This window comes from Barbus barbus (assembly GCF_936440315.1).
Source record: "Barbus barbus genome assembly, chromosome: 42".
Lineage (NCBI taxonomy): Eukaryota > Metazoa > Chordata > Actinopteri > Cypriniformes > Cyprinidae > Barbus > Barbus barbus.
Window position 1 is genome coordinate 23766455 of NC_136720.1, and position 20128 is coordinate 23786582.

The 20128-nt window shown below is 34.9% G+C and overlaps 1 protein-coding gene across 1 annotated transcript in view; it reads left to right on the forward strand.

Annotated features, from left to right (window-relative positions):
• The first annotated feature begins 284 nt into the window (after nt 1–284).
• The window catches only part of LOC306861903 (receptor-type tyrosine-protein phosphatase gamma-like), a 41203-nt gene continuing 21359 nt past the window's right edge, over nt 285–20128 (forward strand). Inside the window, exons 1-3 of the mRNA XM_079404385.1 lie at nt 285–522; nt 12860–12925; nt 19858–20031. Of these exons, the coding sequence (XP_079260511.1) occupies nt 459–522; nt 12860–12925; nt 19858–20031 (304 nt within the window). The 5' untranslated portion in view covers nt 285–458. The remainder of the gene's footprint in view (nt 523–12859; nt 12926–19857; nt 20032–20128) is intronic.

The following is a 20128-nucleotide window of genomic DNA, read 5'->3' on the forward strand; positions in this document are numbered from 1 at the left end:
CCAACAGGTGTCAACAGGTAGCTTTCAGCATTAAATTCCCATCAAACCACTTACACTGCAATGCATGCACATACATAACCCAAAAAACACACAAATTGCATGTTTTTTACGTCTCACAAAGCTCTGAGAATATTATAAAATGCGACCTTTACTTTTAATATCATGTTGCATGTCACTAGCACCGTTTCTTGACAGTGCACGTCCTATTATTTGGACCGTAAACCCGTGATTGATTGCGCGCGCGACTGTGGAGTCTGTGGGCGGCGCTTGAACGCAGCTTCTTCCTCTCGCGCGCTGAGATCGTACGGTGAATGAGGTTCTAGCGTGGGAAAGACGAACAGGATACGCGAAGCACTGACATGGATCCACTGTAACATCACTGCAATAGCTGCTACTGCGTTCTCAAAAGATCAGCGTTCCCTCCACGTTAACTCGAGCGCGTTTAAAGCCTGAAGACGATGCGTCTGATCACAGCCAAATCACATCTGTTCATCGCGCAGCTGTGGCTCATCTGTCACACAGGTAACAAGTAAATACAGTGCTGAGTGATGCATGTGTCCTCATAGATTCGGTGTGTTTTGGGCACGAATGCATTGATGCGTAAAGTTGCGTGGATCCAAGAGCTTTATTTCCACAGGTTGTTAATGCATTTATGCATTTATTATTGACGAGTTTAGGTTTTTGCGTTTAATCTCAGTCTGTAAGACAAAAAGCATGCAATAACTGTTTTGAATGTCTGTTAAGTGAATTGATCAAAGGTTCATGAATCTACTTTAGTAGAATTGAATGAATAATTTCAAGTGTGTGTATACAACCATATATATGTTTTTTTTTAAATATAATTAATTATTCTTTTTTGTTTACTTTAAACTTGTTTTAATTTTTTTATTTTTTTTTATACCAGTCCTATATGACAACATTTAAAAAAAATATTAGACTTGAAGACATTAGAATGTCTTCTGTGTGAATGATGCAACGTTTTATGAATCACTTAAGTGTATACCTTAAGTCGAATCATTATATTTTGCTTTATGGCAATTTGAGTTACTTTTTAGGTTCTTACAAGATTGTAGTATTTTTGTAAAAAAACAGCATTACAATATCAGATTTTTGTTGAATGTTAATAAACACATATGAAGTGTACTGGTTCATGCAGGTTGCCTAAATGTAATTTCCTTGCTGTGAAATTAGTCGAATTTCTGTTGGATGCTGCGCAATGTTTGGTTCAGTTTCACTCAAGGACGTTTCAGCCGTAGGACAGACTTTGGCTCTTTGCTCTTGGCTCTCGATCACCGATATGATGCTCTTTTAATCTCTCTGTCTCTGTTCATCCTGCTGAATAAAATGTAATTTGACATGGTGGGGGAATATAAAGCAGTGTGTTTCTGACCGCATGTGTCTTGAGCCATCTGTATCTCTTGCTGGCACATCGGAGGTCTCTTTTCCTCAAAGTTGATCTCAGCGCTGTCACAGTGCACCATTGTCCTGGCTATTTCAGTCTAAAATGTTGCTGATTTTATGCAGAAGCATTAGTTATTCCCTGTTTAGGAGTTACACGGGCATCTGTGCTGTCACTCATGTGTTTGTGTCGTAGATATATGCAGAGTGCTGGTGCATGTTACACCCTGTTGTTGGACGTGATGGCAGGGGAAGCCCGTGTTTGTGCTGCTTTGGTCTCAATGACACTCATTCACCATTAATGCCAGCAGCAGGAAGAGGGAGAGAAAGAGAGAGAGCTTCTGCCCACCAAACACATGATTGATCGATTCACACCAGGGTCACCCTGCCATGTATCCAAACAAAATAACCACAGCATGGGCGGTGATCGAGAAAATGCAGTTTAGTTTCTCTTGATCAAATGAGTGACAGCGAAAGATTGATTTTCACTGATTCGCCCGCACAATCCAAAGGCATTTCATTACAAGACATTATCTGAAAGTGACAGGCATATCCAATCAGTTGTCACACTTTGTAACCCTGTAATATATAATACAAAATTGCATATTAGCATTGGTTCCCATTCATTATCAGTTAAAGTAGATTATAAAATTTGTGATCTGTAATAGTTTGCATGTGTTGCTGCAGTTTGTAGAGACGTAACAATGTCTGCTTTTTTGACTTAGCATCTCGGTTTCTTTTATATATAATGAGTTATTGGAGATTTTGCATGCTTCATTATATGCCTGCATAAAAAGCTACTGTTCAGACCTTCATGCACTTTGGTTTACTGGTATTTGGCACCAGAAGCCTGAACTTTTTTTTTTTTCAAAGTTACTTGATACCGGAGAGGGTTCAGAGAGGACTTATTTATTTAATACCTGTACAGTGCACATTTGTACATGATTTTTAATCTGGTTCTCAACTGGTGGTTCATGACCCCAAAACATTAAATATATGCACATTAAATGATAAAATGCTAATTTTATAACCACGCATAGCTAGAATTGCAAAATAAGTAGGTATAATCATGCTTAAAACCCTTCTCAGATTTTTTGTTATTTTTTAACGTGCAAAAATTTTGGACTGAGTGTGCAATGAACTCAAAAAAAGTTGAGCAATTAAGTTTAAGATAAGATTTTTAACTCAATTTTTAAAGCCAGTTCAATATAATTTAAGTTGAAATGACTTGCACAACCAAGTTGATTATAGTATTATGATTATAGGTAGCAACTGAAGTTTTTAAGTCTAAATGGTTGGAAATGTGGTGTTTTAATGCAAACTGCATCATTTGGTAGAACTTTATCAAATTAAACCGATGCCATCATGGATGGGTTGTGTGACCTGAAAAACCAGCAAAACTAGACAATGTAAAAGAAAATACAACCCAGAAATACAAGTTCACTTACAGTGAAGATAAATATGGCTTGCCGACCACAATGTGTTTTTTATGATGTGAATTACTGATGACAACGAGAGCATGAAGCCATTTAAATGCAGGAGAGGTTTAGAAACCAAAATGATTAATTTTCCTATTCAGCCCGTGTTATATTAATCATTTTGCATACTGTGAATTTCCTGAAGCCAAACCCGTTGAGAACCATTGCTCTACTCTATATAACCTTTTTCATCAGTAAATAAATCCATGTTAAATGCACATTAATTATTGATTATTATGGCCTATTTAAAATTCAGCAGTCGTACCCTATTTAAGCATAAAAAAACTCCTCAGTTTTGTATATTGGGACATGAATAAGTGAGATTGTCTGGAGTGTATTATGTTAAATCATGTCCTTCTGATTACTGCGGTGAACAACTGAATTCACCTTAAACTCAAAGGGCAAGCTGTGCATCTCTTTACAGATCAGAGTCCAGTGAGTGTCACCAGTGCAGACTCGTGTCTGTTGAGCACTAAACCGCTCCAGTTCATTTCCAGCGCCTGTCTGTGTCTAACGCAGCCTCAGGCAATATTGCTTGTACTGTTATGTCATCCTACAAATGGAAAGTTACATAATGAGCAGAGGTGTTCTAGATATTAATGCACATTGGTTTTAATCAACCTGAAAAGTTTTGTGCTGAACCTGATGCCATTAGTTTAGGAAAGTGCATTTTTATAGCTTAAACAGTCATATATCTCATTTAAAGGAATAGTTCCCCTAAAAAGGAAAATTCCCTGAGAATTTACCCATCCTCAGGTCATCCAAGATGTAGATGAGTTTTTGTTCATCAAAACAAATTTGGAGAAATGTAGCATTACGTCTTGTTCACCAACGGATCCTCTGCAGTGAATGGGTGCCGTCAGAATGAGAGTCCAAACAGCTGATAAAAACATCACAGTGATTCACAAGTAATCCACACCACTCCAGTCCATCAGTTAACATCTTGTGAAAAGCAGTGTGTTTGCAAGAAACAAGTCCATCATTAAGGCATTTTAACTCTAAACTGTCACTTCTGGCCAAAAAAGAAGTCCATAATCCATAATAACACTTCCTCCAGTGAAAAAGTCCATCCCCTATTGTCCTTTCACATTAAAATTCACAGACATATTTGTTTAGATCTGGACTGTTTTAGCTTGTAAACATTGCTTGATCTGTGCAGATTTCTCTCCTGATTCAGATGAGACAACTTTTTTACTTGCGAAAGTAATATTGTAGTACAGAGGACTCTTATTTTTGCAGGAAGCAGCCGTTTGAAGTTAAAAATGTCTTTATGGATTTGTTTCTTACAAACACGCAGCTTTTCTCTTCAGAAGATGATGGACTGGTGTGGTGTGGATTATTGAGATGTTTTTATCAGCTGTTTGTACTCTTAATCTGATGGCACCCATTCACTGCAGAGGATCCATTTGAAGAAACAAACTCATTTGCATCTTGGATGACCTGAGGGTGAGTAAATTTTCAGTGGATTTTCATTTTTGGATGAACTATTCCTTTAACTTGGGTCAAAACAACACACAAGCTGTTCATTCTGGTCTAAAACATTCCTCAGAGAAAAGCTATTCAGTGTTGGGGAAATACAATCTCCTGTAAAGAGGACCTCGTATTCAGAACAAATCTGGGCGGACACTGAGATGGCCAGCCGTCTTAATTTCATCCAATTTCCGTTGCATTTTTCCAAGTGGTCGTATTGCTTCCTAGAGTGTGTGATTTAGATTAAAATCATCTGGATATTTACTTCATGCTGAGTATCATTTTCCACCAAAAATTTCACACCAGTCACAGGCTACGTGCTTAACTTAAACAGATTTCTTATTTTCACCCCAAAATAGTGTTGAAATTCAGAGAGAAGATTTGTTTTCAAATGTGATGTCTTGATTCTGTCTGTAAGCATCCACTGTCGTTCTATAGATTTTCTTCTAAAGTGTAAATATTTAGAGATCTCAAAAATGGAGCGTTTGGCTCATAATATTTATGTCCTAGAAAGATGCAGCGTTATTTAAAGGGATATTTTAGCCAAAAACTAAAATTGGCTGAATATTTACCCATCCTCAGGCCACCCAAGCTGTAGATGTGTTTCCTCAGAGTAAATTTGGGAAATTTAGCATTACTGTTTTACTAAAGGAAGCATTATTATGGATCATGGACTTGTATTTTGGTTGGAAGTGATGGTTTAAAGATAAAAACGTCTTAATGACGGATTTGTTTCTTACAAACACAAAGCTTTTGGCTTCACAAGACATTAATTGATGGACTGGAGTGGTGTGGGTTATTTGTTTGCACTCTCATTCTGACGGCACCCATTCACTGCAGAGGATCCATTGGTGAGCAAGTGATGTGATGCAGAATTTTTCCAAATCTGTTCTGATGAAGAAACATCAAGCAAGTGTATAGTGAGAGCCAATTATTTTAGAGTAAACCACTCACATTTTCCTCGAATTTGCATTTATGCTTAACTTTCTTTTGTTCACTATGAAATAGTGTTGAGTGAAGATTTGTTGATTTCTCTCTATTAGCATCTATAGATTAGTGAGGAGACACAGAACTGGAGAAACAGCAAAGGAAAAATCCAATCTCTTCCTCTTGACCTCAGGATGTGGAGCTGGAGCTCTAGTAAACTTCTGACAGTGTGCTGAACTCATAAAAGCCAGCGCTCCGGCTTTGGCTCGGACAGTGAGGCAAGGAAGGAAAGCTTTTCTCTCTGTTAAAGAAAGATGGAGTATGCGGTTGCCTTTCTGAGACGGATCTGGTGTCCGAGGCGATAGAGGAGGCTGTGCAGGAAGTCCTGGTGGCTGAACGCCACCGGAGGTTCTGTCTGTTGTCAAGGAGTTCCCTCTGGCATGTCCTAAGAGTGAATGGAGAGCGTCTTCTGCTCGGATGTGCTGCGACCAGCCCAGACGAAAGCACTGTGTATAATATATATCGCCAGGCACAGCGCTTGTTCTCGGTCATTCGCTATTACACTCCTAAAAATAAAGGTTTCGGAAGTGGATTTTCACAGTGATGCCACAGAAGAACCATTTAGGTTCCTCAAAGAATCTTTCAGCGAACAGTTCTTAAAAGAATCTTTTTTGAACATTCTAATAATCGAAAGAATCTTGAAAAATTGAAAAATCTTAAAGGTTCTTCATGGAACTATAGATTCTAATAAAGAACCTTTATTTTTAAGAGGGCATGATAACGTTAGTCTATTTTGCTGTCAATTTTTTTATTATTTCTTTAGACTTTATCACTTGTGCTCAATTAATGCACTGACAATGCACTTTAGATTTTAGACAGTTTGCATGAAAAATATTAATGAAAAAGTTGCATCTTTTATATTCGCCTGCTTTAAAGCACCTCTTTTGCATCCATAGACATTCGGTTGGACATATGACAATTGAATGCTCTAGGAATCACCTACTGTAAAAATGCCCTAGCAACAGCCTAGAAACCCCTAGCAACCATATAGTGAGAGCCAACGATTTTTTTTTTTTGCATTTGTTTGTTTGGCTCGTTTTAGTAGTTGAACATTTATTGTAAATGTGATTATTTATATTTATTAATAATATAAATAATATTTATGTACATAAATATAATATTTATGTATTTCAGAATAACTATGTACATCCTCTTCAAAAATCCTTAAAGAGCCAAACTGTCTTTCTAAATCTTAAATATGAATTCTTTTCTAGGTTAATGTAATTTAGTAGTTATGCAAGCTGAAAATAAGTTTATTTTTTCATCCTAGGTCAACAGGGAAATCTCACAACAGGGCCAAGGATATACGAGCCAAGTATGTTTACAAAAGTATCCTGAAAAAAGTTTGCATGAGGATAAGAAATCCCACAACAGCAACACAGCCTTGATTTTTTTTATTTTTTTTCCTTTTGTGTCTTACAAAAACACAGATCCTGTTTTGCCTGTTTAAGTTTAACTTACAGAGAACTCATAAAGGCAAATTAATTTCCTAAAAGTTGTAATAGTGAATTTCGGCGTTGATGTCAATCTTGGAGGCAGGGCAGTGTTTGAGGGTGTCAGGGAAGGTATAAACCCCAGCTGTTGACTGGCATTACTACCTTCAGCTGCAGTCAGTGTGTTCTCACGCGGACCGCATGTCACTTTCAGCAACAGCTGCCACAGCCTGCTGCACTCATGTACCGTCACATAGTGTATGTGTCCTACTGCAGGAGCCCCTCGCTTTAGGAGTATCTCTACAGCACCAAAAAAAAAGCATTTATGAACATACTAGCAACCACACAGCACGTTTTAAAAAGTAAAAATGCTCTTAAATTATGATCACGTTTTTTTCACCAAAATTTTACAGGCAAAATCCAGTCATTCCAATAGGAATCTGTGCATTCTGCAGATTCGCTCATTCACCATGCAGATTTAGCTCATGTTCAAGTTGGTGATGTAAATTCTGCACACTGACCAACAGAAAGCTGCAAGTGACTTCTGTGTGAGTAGTATTTCATACATCTCTACACTATTATCGACAATAGACAATGGACCTTTTTTGCACACAATTTTTGTTGAAATTTCACCAATGTGACTACACCTGAAGTTGGATCAGTTGTGAAATCTGCATCTGGAAATCTTTCACCCTCACACAAAATTCCCAGTCGCATGGATTCCTATTGAAATGACTGGATTTTGTAGACAGAAATTGTGTGAATTGTCCCTTTAAGTTCTCATCTAGGCAAGTTGAGATGGATTACATTTCAGGATGTTATATTTCCTAAAATTGGTCCTATTATAGCGAAGCTTTAAACTTTCTTCTGTCTTCTATTATTTCCCAACTGGCTGATTTCCAACCCTTGACCTTGCGGATCCAAATATATTCTGTGCCTTTGGGAACACATGTCATAATTGACTTAGCTGTCAGTTTGAACACGTGTGTCGTGTGAATTCAGGCCATGACTCTTCTCCGTGTCGGACAGGTGTTCTCCATCATATGAGAGCATGGACAGACACAGTTCACAGGCTGCGTTTCATCCAGGCGACGGACGTTATTTAGTGACGGGGTGAGGAGGGGGACTCGTGTTTTTGTTCTTGAGTTAGAAACACGACATGCTGGCCGGCTTCCCCGAGACTTTTCTAATCCTCTTATGTATTTGAATGACTCTGGAGACGTTTACAGAGGGCAGAGGATGGTTACGATTCCTCCCCCATCCATTTCCTGCGAGCACCGGACACATGCAGAGAGTGTTTCCCAGTCGAGCGACTGTAGTAAACAACTCCTGTCTGCCTGACAGCTCTCCTTCAACAAACTCTTGAAACTTTAACTGTAGATTCAGAGAAAAAACTGTTAATGTCAAGTTGGAAACTTGAAAACTTTATAAAAGCTCTGACTTCTTCCACAACACAACTAAAATGACAGTGACTTTAATAGTTAAAGGGAATATTATTAATTTTATACAAAATTATTAAATAATATATATTGATTACATTTTGCGAGCAACTTCCACTCATGTAATCATTTTTATTTTCTATATTGTTATTATTATTATTTTTTATATTACATACAAATTTTGAATAGAGAGAAATTCCCAATCATGTAACCGATTTCTATTCTCCATTTGAATAATAATCATATTTTTATTATTATTATTATTACAAAATATTTTGATAATTTTTAAAGCAACTTCCACTCATGTTAGCATTTTTATATTTTATTTTAATACTAATTGCATGCAATTATTATTATTACATAAAATGATTACATTAACTGATAACATTTTTAAAGCATCTTCAATTAATGTAATCATTACTAATTATATGTAGTAGTAGTAAACAACAATGATAATAATAAATTATTATAATTAAATTTTCAGAGCAACTTCTAATCATTTAACCATTTTATATTCCTTTTTAATCATACGTAAATATTTTTTGTTGATATTTAAGATATTTAAGAAGATATTTAAAATAAATGTAAATAATGTCTTATTTATTAAATATTTTTTACTTTTAATTAAATATATTTGATTTTAAATATATTGATCATTATAGAAAATGATTACTTGAAATATACTGATTAAATTCAAAAGAGAAAATTTTTAAAATAAATATTGTATTATTTATTAAATATATTTACTTTTAATTAAACATATGCTTGCTTTAAAATATATTGATCGTTATCTTGTGATCACTCATAGATCAAAATTATTTTAGCAATGAGTGTTTCCATAGAAACACATAATTTCCAGGGATGACTCTCATAATCACCGTAATTTGGATGAGCCGTGAACACAGGCTTCAGCTACTGCTGCTTGTTTAGAAATATCTCATATAATAGTTTTTGTTTATCTGGAAAGTGGAAGCAAATCCCCAGTTGTGTTTCTTTTTTTCTTGTAGAGAGCAGTGAAATGCGAGAGGGGTCCAGTGAAGGGCTTGTTTTATTGGTGATAGACTCATTAACATCAAACTGTGAGCAATTTTAATCTAATTTGCCGCAGGCTTTTCTCTCGGTGCATGTGAAATGGAGCCGAGCCAAAGAAGCTCAGCAGCTTTAGTGGAGCACAGGTCGCAGTATGATACTGTTCCTGTGAAACGGGACGAGCAAAAGAGCCTCTTCCACATCCCAGCCAACCCGGATTTACTCCACACAACTGTCAAACACAAGCCTATTTTTAAAAAGGAAAGGTCCTTAACAAATGGGTGTTTTACCATGTTTTACCACAACATGCTGTCTTCAACCCTGAAACATTGTTTAAATATATAATAGTGTATTTTTAAATGTATTTAAAAATAGTATAATAATGAATATTAATTAATTATAATTAATGTTATAAAAAATATTGTTAATTTTTTAGGATAAAATCTTCAATTCAAAAAATATATAATATTGTACAAAATATATTTACAAAATTTGACTGTTTCTTGGGAATAACCCTTATGGACCGCAGAGGTGCTTGTGTTTTTGAGAACTCTTCCAGAACAACTTGTGTCTGACTGTTTTTTGTAATAATGGCTGTTCTGTGGCAAAAGTCTTCAAAGGCTCTATTGTGGCAGCGGCTCTCGGTCACCATTCACTGAGTAATGGGCTCTGAGAGGCAGGGACGGGACCGGCCGTATTACACACGGGACAGGTCAGTGCTGTCAGGTCAGAGGGTCAGACTGTTAAAATGCTAAAATGCTCTTTAACTGATTTTTATACGCTTCATTGGTGTACTCTTGGAAGGACATTCTACATCTGATCCGCACACTGACTCTTGGTAATTGTGTCTCGGTTAGTTGGTTACAGTCTGGCACAGTTTCAGGAGTTCTCCTACCACTTTTTTTTCCAATTTTGGGTGAACTATTCCTTTAAGTCCCATTAAAAACATTTGAAGTTGTTGTTTCTCAGAGGTTATGACTGTAATCCGGACACAACTGTGTGTGTTTGAGCTCATGTGTCCTTTCATCTCAACTTTCCCTTCTACAGCAGTGACACGTGTGTGTTTTGATGTGTCTGGCAGGTGTCCTACACACACAAACACTAATAATAATATAATATCTGGCCCGCGCCCGCAGCCAGATTATTTTGATTGCGGCTGGTTCTGAAATAGATTTGTCATGACAGCAACAGTTACTCACAATCAGAGTACGGGAGCGGAGCGCGGAGTGGAGCAGTCTGATTTTGAATGGAGGGAGGAGTGGATTTTTTAAAAGTCGGAGCGTCGTGGTTTTCACTCGCTCCGAGAGCGCTCCACTGCCGCTCCATCACGAGCACAATTCATGCCAACGGCCCGTAATATAACTGCATATTCAGCAAGAATTCACGTTGAACATAATTAGCTAGCTTGATAGAAAAGGATCAGAAAGAATGTGAAGGTTGATAGTTCTCAAGGAATTTGTTTGTTCCTTTTAGATACCGAATATTTTCAGTTGAAAATACAATTTTCATCACAAACAAAATTTGCACTGCAAAAAGAAGCAATTATACCTTTTAAAGCTGACAACCATGTTATTAGCTTGTCATGTGGTAGGAAAAAAAGTTTGCACACTAGTGTTCCAATAAGCCACTTTGAAACTCTCCTGTTATTTTATTTATTTTTTTATATACATTATGAACAGAACTGTGATATTTCAAACACACTGAGCGGTGTTTCTGGTATCAGTGAGCGAGGAGTGGAGCAGAAGCGGGAAATGGTGAACCCGAAGCGGAGTGATTTATTAAATGCTTGGAGCGCGGAGGGGAAATTGTTGCTGCTCCACTCCGCTCACATACTCTGCCGGATACCACCACAAATGTGGCTTTTTGATAATGACTGTCCTACTACAGGATTTAAACACAGAGTAACAGCTCACTACCACTTACAAAAGACACTGTAACAGTCTGTCAGGCAATTCTAGTTGCATTCTTTTATCAATTAATTTCTTAAATCATTCTTTGACTATGTTCTGGCCCGCCATCTAGTGGCAAATTTATTTTTTGCCCTGATGCCAAACTTACTTGCCGACCCCTGACATATACTATTTAGAACACTTTACAAAACACATAGCAACACTGTAGCAACCAAATAATGAACTATTCAAACACCTTCCAACCATGTAGCACTGCCCTAGCAACCACATAGGAATGCCTCCTTGCAACAACATAGCAATGCAGTGCATATTCCATTTAGAACACTTTAGCAACCCCATAGCAACGCCCTAGCAACCAGATAACAATGCACTAAATATACCATTTAGAACACTTTACCAAACACATAGCAACATCCTAGCAACCACATAATATTGCACTATATTGCTTTTCGAACATCTTCCAACCACATAGCAATGCACTAGCGACTACAGTACATTGCAGTGTACTATATAACATCTAGAACACCTTAGCAACCACATAGCAATGCACTAGCAAAAACAGTACATAGCAATGCACTAATAACACCTAGAACACCTTAGCAACAACACAGCAATGCCCTAGAAACCTCATAACAATGCATTGTATATACAACTTAAACCACAAGACCAACCACATAGGAATGCCTCCTAGCAACAACATAACTGCACTGTAAATTACATTTAGAGCACATTAGTAATCCCACAGCAATGCCTTAGCAACCACATAATAATGCACTACATATCCTATTTAGAACACTTTACCAAACACATAGCAATGCCTTAGCAACCGCAAAGTAATGCTTGTATATAACACTTAGAACACCATACTAACCACATAGCAATACACTATACATACCACTTAGAACACCTTAGCAACCACATAGCAACGCCCTAGCAGCTACATAGTAATACATGTTATATACCATTTAGAACACCTAACCAACCACATAACAACACCATATATACCACTTAAAACAAATTAGTAACCACATAGCAACACCCTAGCAACCACATAGAAATGTCCTATATATATATATATACCACTTAAATCACCTTACCAACCACATAGCATTGCCTTAGCAACCACATAGTAATGCACTGTATATAACACTTAGAACACCTTAGCAACCATATAGCCATGCACTATACATACCACTTAGAACACCTTAGCAACCACGTTGCCACGCCCTAGCAAATACATAGTAATGCACTAAATGTATCATTTAGAACACCATACCAACCACATAGCAATGCCCTTGCTATATACCACTTAAAACACCTTAACAACAACATAGCAACATACTATATGTATAATTTAGAACACCTAACCAACCACATACTGTAGCAACACCCTAGCAACCAAGTAGCAATGCACTGTTTATACTAGTTAGAACACCTTAGCAACCACACAGCAATGCATTAACTCTTAGAACACCTTAGCAACAACATAGCAACACCCTAGCAACCACACAGCAACACCTTAGCTTCATGATGGCAATTCTTTCAAGGGCAAAACCCACCAGTCTACAAATAATTAGTGTATCCTGTCACTTGTGTAATGATTTCACTCAAACACTAAAGACTGTTGTTTTATTTCATGGTTTCTCTGAACGTTCTGCCTCTGGTGTGATGTGTTTGGCTCTGTGACTCCAGCTCTCCTCATCTTTCTCCTCCAGATTTGGCCGTGTCGTACCTGAGAGGCCAGCGCAGACTCGCCGAGGACATCGACTGGTCTTACACAGGTGGGTTGAGCCGAACAAACGCTCTTATTGTGTGCGTCTCAGCAGACTCCGGTGTGGCACAGCTCTGGCTTCAACCCAAACGCATTAGAAAGCCTTTCTCCTGTGAGCGAGAGACAGGGATACGCTAGCTCAGGGATCAATGTCCGTTCTCCATTAGAGTCGACCGCTGACCCGCCGGTGCTGGAGATTAGCTGAAAGTCTGAGACACTTTAAGACACTCAAGACTTTCAAAAGAGTAAGTGACATTTGGATTGTTGGAGGGCTTTGACTTGTGGCTTTTAAATCAGGCCGGAGGACGCTTAGAGAATGGTGGAAAAACAGAACGGGACTGAATAGTTTTGTGACTTTTAGTCCATGACTATTAGACCAAGATTTTAAATGTAATTTTTTTTTTTTTTTTTTTTTAAGTTTCAGTTTTCAGTAGAAAAGCTGTCGAGTCACTCATTGACGGGAAAACCATCAAAACAAATGTGACGTTACGTTTCCAGATGGTGCCAGTGACTGATGAGATGAATTATTGTAAATGAACCTCAAACAAAATGTGAAATGAATCATCCAACACAATCCTTAAAATAATGTAATTATGTTTGTGTCAAATTTCCTTGTAAAAAATAAGCAGAATCTTTAAATATTTTTGACAAGGAAATCTGAGACCTTGTATGTTTGTTTACAATTTGATTACAGTAGGCATCATAAACATAATATAAATATATATAATTGTATGTATTCAAATATATAATTCAAATATATATTTTTAAATATAATTTTAAACAAATATATTTAATTAAAATAAATTTTATAGGTTTATTTCAATATTAACCTATAATTTATAATAATGTAAAAAAAAAAAAAAATACACCCCTAAGTGAAAATGTCCATAAGATAATCACTGCTGTCACGTTAAAACGGTCTGCATCGAGTCAAATCTCACTGTCTTGTGAAAACTTGTTTGTCTGACTGTGAAGAAGAGTAGGATACGGACTCTGTGTGTGTGTGTGTGTTCAGTGAGTCGAAACTAATTGAATTAACATGTGAAAGAAGACTCTTGATTGTGAGGCCCAGCACAGACCTGTGGAGAAAGAGAACGAAACACGTTCCTCTATTTTAACTGATTGTTTCAGTAAAGCTCTCTCTCCACAAACAAAAGTGGTCAAGCTTGAATGCTAATTTGTTCATAGACTCTCGGTTCTTCAGCTGACAGTCACACAGTGACTCTGTAACGCTTCAGATTACCTCCTGATGTGTGGGAAATATCTGTTTTTTGTTTGTTTTATTTGTCTTTTTATTATGCACTAATTGTGAATTAAAAATCAACAGATACTGTGGTCTTCCAGTCTGGTCACCTGGTTAAATGAGCAATATCCCATGAATTATTCCACAGCATGTTGTTTTTCTCTCCAGATCCTCAATTGACAAACTTTATTTTCTTCCCTTTTCTTTGCTTCTAATCCGTATTAGCATCCATTACTGTGGGAACATTTAGGCAAATACCTTTTAGATAGGCAGATACCTTTTAGAGTGAAAATTACAGAAATCATTTTTAATTGCACCTAAAAGAAATTGGGAAGAACTTTAATTAGAAACAATAAATAAATAATAAATAAATGTAGCAGATTTTCATTTAGAAATTGCTAGTAAATGTATTTGTTTAAAATGTTAAATATATGAATATTTCCTAATATAATATATTCTAAATTTTTAGATATGTATATTACATTTAAAATAAATATATTATTAATATATTTCAATATTTCAATAAATAATTTTAAGAAATTGCTAGCAAATTTATTAGTTGAGATATTTAAATATATGAATATTATATAATATATCGTATATAAATTATATATGTAATTTAAAATATAATTTTGAAGAAATATATGTAATGTTAATATATTTAAATAAATGCCACTACTTTTCATTTAGAAATTGCTAGTACATTTATTTCTTGAAATATTTAAATATATGAATATTATCCTAATATAATATTAGAATATTGTATTTAATATATATATATATATATATATATATATATATATATATATATATATATATATATATATATATATATATATATATATATATATATATATATATATATATATAAATAGAATTTAATATAAACTTAAATTATATTATATATCTTCTAAAATTATTATATATATTTTTATACACTTTAACATATTTAAATATTTCAATAAGACATTGAAATATTTTAGATATAGCTAGTAAAATTCACATAGAATTGCAAAGAATGGGAAGGTAATGCTTGAATTAAATGTGACATTTTTAAATAGACTAATAATATTTTTGTGTAAAGTATTCAAATTTTTTTATTTACTTTTTAAATTATTATTATAATTTTTTTTTACAGTATTTAAAGTTTTTACATTTCATGGGAAAAGCAAATCCCAGAATGCCTTGTGACAGGGAAAAACATATGTAATATGTACTGATATTTGTATATTTCATATTTCATCTAATAGTTGTGTGCTTATGTAGAGCGTTTCAAATCAGTCATTTATGAGGCTCAGTTTGAATCAGCATGCAGCTGTCTATGTAGGCAGTAAACGGCTGGACTGCTCACTTGGTTTCGGGACGGAGTTCGTATATGATCATGGGTTACTGTAGCATGTGAGTCCCCCGTCGAGCCTGTTTTCCAGAGCCCAGGGGTGTGTGATTCCTGCCGCTGGCGCGGGTCCCGTCTCCATCTGCTGCGGGGGCCGCCGCTATTTCCTCTAATCAGCCGAACGCTCTGATAAACTGCCACCTCCATCCTCAGCTGCACCTCTGCGTTACTGCTCATGATCTCACTGAAGACGTGATGTATGTACAAATACATATGTTTCTCTAGAGCAAATGGGTAAATGTTGTGTTGAAGTGTAAATTACTGATCGATCACATTGCTCTATGGTGTAAGCAAGCTTAGTTGTCATGGAAACGGCCATATACAATTATATATGTGAATATAATTGTATATTATGAAGAAATAAAGGACAATAATTTGCAACATTCATTTGTTGAAATATATAATATTTAACTATATGAATATTATCTTAATATATATCTTATATAATATATCTTATAAAAATAATCTTTAAAATATCGTTTTAAACAAATATATTTAATATTTTTAAATATTATGATAAATGTCACTAAGTTTAAAGTATCTTTTATTTGAGCTTTATATATATATATATATATATATATATATATATATATATATATATAATCTCAGTACACACACACACACACACACATCTTTTATAGTAAATATAGCTTTAAATAAAAAATGTAATATTATATTAAAATATTTTAATAATTAAATGTCGTTAATTACTTAAGTTTGAATAATTTATAATTTTTTGTAATTTGATCTTTTATACAATTTAATGTTAACAATAATTACCAACGTTTATCATAATAATATTACATATATTTGTATAAAATTATATTTAATATAATAATACAAATAATGTTATATATAATGATATAATATTTATATTTAATTTAAAAATAACAATAAATGAATTACATTTTAAACTTAAATAATTAGTGAGTTTTAATTGTTAAACTATTTAAATATTACACTATTAAATAATTTAAAATATTGATTATTATATTGTAGCATGCTTATTCAATTTTTGACCATCAGAGAAGGTGTGTGTTTTTATGAATAGCTGCTCCTTTATGAGTCCACAGACATTCACACGGGTTGTTAGCTCGACTTCTCCTTTGCTCTCCTCTCCTTTTGTGGAAACTGTTGTGGATAATTGGCTGGTGTAATCAGACTGAATGTCGGTGTGGATCAGGGTGTCATTATGGAGGGGGAGGAATCTGCAATAACCATTCCCGTCTGTGCTCACGTTCGTTCCCATGCACCATAATACTGCGGATCGCTTCAAAGGCCAAAGAGCATCCTACCTGTTATTGCAGCCTTCGCTCGTGAGCGATCAGACCTTACATGCTGTTAGAAAAACAGAAATATTCAAAATGTCAGAGCAGCCCAAAGGTCTCAAAATTGTTGGAATTACTTCAGGCTCTGCGTTTATGCCACATCCGCAGACTAGCGGTTACCATAGCAGCAGCGCTTCTCTTTGATTACAGCATATCCATATATGTGTGTGTGCATGTGGCAAGCCGTTTTAATCCCCAAAATGTTGAAGTATGCTTTTTCATGCTAATAACAAAAGTTGTAGTATCATATTGAATACGTACTGGTATCTAATGTCTGAAGTTTTGCAAACCGTTACTAGAACCAAAGCATTAGTAGCTAATGAATAAGTGCTAATAGCTAAAGAATAATCACTAGTAGCTAATGAATAAGGAATTGGAAAGATAAGCGCTAGTGTCTAAAGAATGAGCACTAGTAGCTAATCCCGTAAGAAAAGTAACCATGGCTTTACTACAAATAAAAAAAATAATAAAACATGGTGATTGTGGTTAAACCATGGTAACCACAAATTAACCAGGGTTTTGCTACACTAACCATAGTTTAACCATGGTATTTGTTGTAAAAATGTGGTTATACAAGTGATAATCAATCCGCCAAAAAAAACATGGTTACTACACTTTTACTATAATAAAACCATGATTAATTATCATAAGGGATAAATAAACATTAGTAGCTAAAGAATATGCACTAGTAGCTTAGCACTAGTCACTAATGAAGAATCACTAGTAGCTAAAGAATAAGCATCAGTAGCTAAATCACTTGTAGTTAATGACTAAGCATCAGTAGCTAAAAATAAACGTCACCAACTAAATAAGTGTCAGTAGCTAATGAATAAGCATCAGTAGCTAAAGTATAAGCGCCACGTCAGTAGCTAAAGACTAAGCATCAGTAGGCAAAGAATAAGTGCTTGTAATTAATGAATAAGCGCCAGTAGCTAAATAAGCATCAGTAGCTATAAGCGCTAGTAGCTAATGAATAAATGCTAGGAGCTAAAGAATAAGCAGCTAACGAATTAGCACCAGTAGCTAAAAATAAGCGTTAGTCCTTAATGGCAAAGACACTAGTCATTAAAAAATAAGTACTAGTGGTGTGAAAAGAGATGCTTGTACATTTTAAGGATTAAATGTTAACACAGCTTGCCATATCGTGTGTCTGCTGGATCCAGATGAGCACCGCTGTATCCTGACAGACTCATAGCTCAAAACACTGTTTTTCTGTTGAATGTGGATCCATCAATCAGGCTAACGGCCGAAGTTTGTCGATATAAAGTAGCTCGCGGATGTGGTTTTGCTGTCCTCACATGGCGGACGTGATCCTGTATAGCCTGTTAGGGATGTATTAATTATGTTGTCGCTTAAGAGGGTGAAGAATTGCCACCCAGGAGCTGAAAGTGAAAATATACACGCTAATCGTCCTGCTAAGGAACATTAGAGCTGATAATTCAGATCTAGCGTCTTAAAGACACGTCCTCGAGGACACTTTTAATCCGCTGTGTTTGTGTTTGTGTGTGTGTTTGTTCAGTGATGTGTGACCCGTTGCCATCTGCTCTGTGAGTTTATCATCTGCTGAAGTCAGTGTGATATATCATAGCGCTCGGTTTATGTGTTCAACACCACTGCAAGTGGCATTATTCTGCTCTGATCAGCACTGACTCTTCATATGCCAAACCATGTGCTTCAGTTTGCTGCCATATGCCATTGGTTTACATTTTTGGCCTTTTTATTAGTAGTGTACAATAGAGATATCAGGGAATTTTAAATAGAAGGGGATCAAGAAAATGTCAAAACCCAAATTTGAACCACAGTGTTTTAGAAAAAGCACTGAATCCAAGACATAGTCTATGCTTTAATAAAATACATAAAATAAATGTTAAGATATTAACTATAGCTTTTTGTCTCTTTATTAGAAATATAATGCAGAAAAGCCTAAAGCTTAAAATTTGAATAAAAGGGTAGTTGACATGCAACGTTTTTATCTAAAACTACGTCAACCAACATTTTTGTTCTTGTACAATTATCATCATGGCAGTTATGATCTCATATTAACTGAAAAGCTATATGGAGATACTTTTTTTTTTTTTTTTTAAATGTGAAAAATTAAAACAGATTTAAATACAAAAATGTTTGTGTGTTTGTTTAATATTTAAATATATCTTGGTATTATTTTACATAAATTATAAAAAATATAATATTCATATTATATAACATTATATTTATATATTAATGTATTATTTAAATATATATAATACAAATTATTTTTATTAAATTTTTTATTATTTTGTATTAGAGTCTTCACCATCAGATAAGTTTTTTTTTTCTTTTTTTTTTTTTTTGTGGATAGCTGCTCTTATTCTATTCTATTCTATTCTATTCTATTATTTAAAAATGTGTAATAAATGTTTAAAATAATATAAACATTTAAAATATTTTTTTAAATGAACATTAATATATATTAATATTAATATAATAATATTATGAATACTATTTAATATTTATAAAATATTAAAGTAGTTTTTGTGGATAGTTGCTCTTTTTTGTATTTCGTAAAACTACTTTTTATATTTATTGTATATTTATTCTACATGCAGTTTTGATCTCATAGTAACTGAGAGACTATATGCAATATTTCTGCTTTTATAAATATTTACTATATATTTTTTATTTTATTTTTTTTATTATTAAAATATATTAAAATAGTCACATCACAGGACTATTTAAATGAATAAATAAACAAAAAAACTATTTAAAAGGTTTCAAGGCAGAAATATATACTAGTTATAAAACTTTCGCCTTATACGTTCACATAAATTGACCTAAAAATCAATATTAATTCAGGTCAATATTTGGTGCATTAATTAGCACAGCATATCTTTACCTGATTTGCTGCAGGACTGATGTCTGACAAATTGCTTTTGTAAGTTGCTTTGGATAAAAGTGTCTGCTTTTATTAAAATTAGATTAATCACCCTTATTCTTCACAGGGACCCAGAAGCACTGGGCAAAGAAATATCCGGTGTGTGGCAATGCCAGACAGTCTCCCATTGACATCAGTGAGGAGTTCACGCAGGTCAGGGTTCAGTACCAGAACCTGCAGCTGGAGAATTGGGACCAACAGACCACCGAATCCACCACCATCACCAACGATGGCAAAACAGGTCTGTGCTGTTTCCATATGTGATGAAGTGCATACGTGTCTGGCATTTGAATTCCCTCTTTTAACCAGCACTCAGTGAAATTACACTGACATATTAA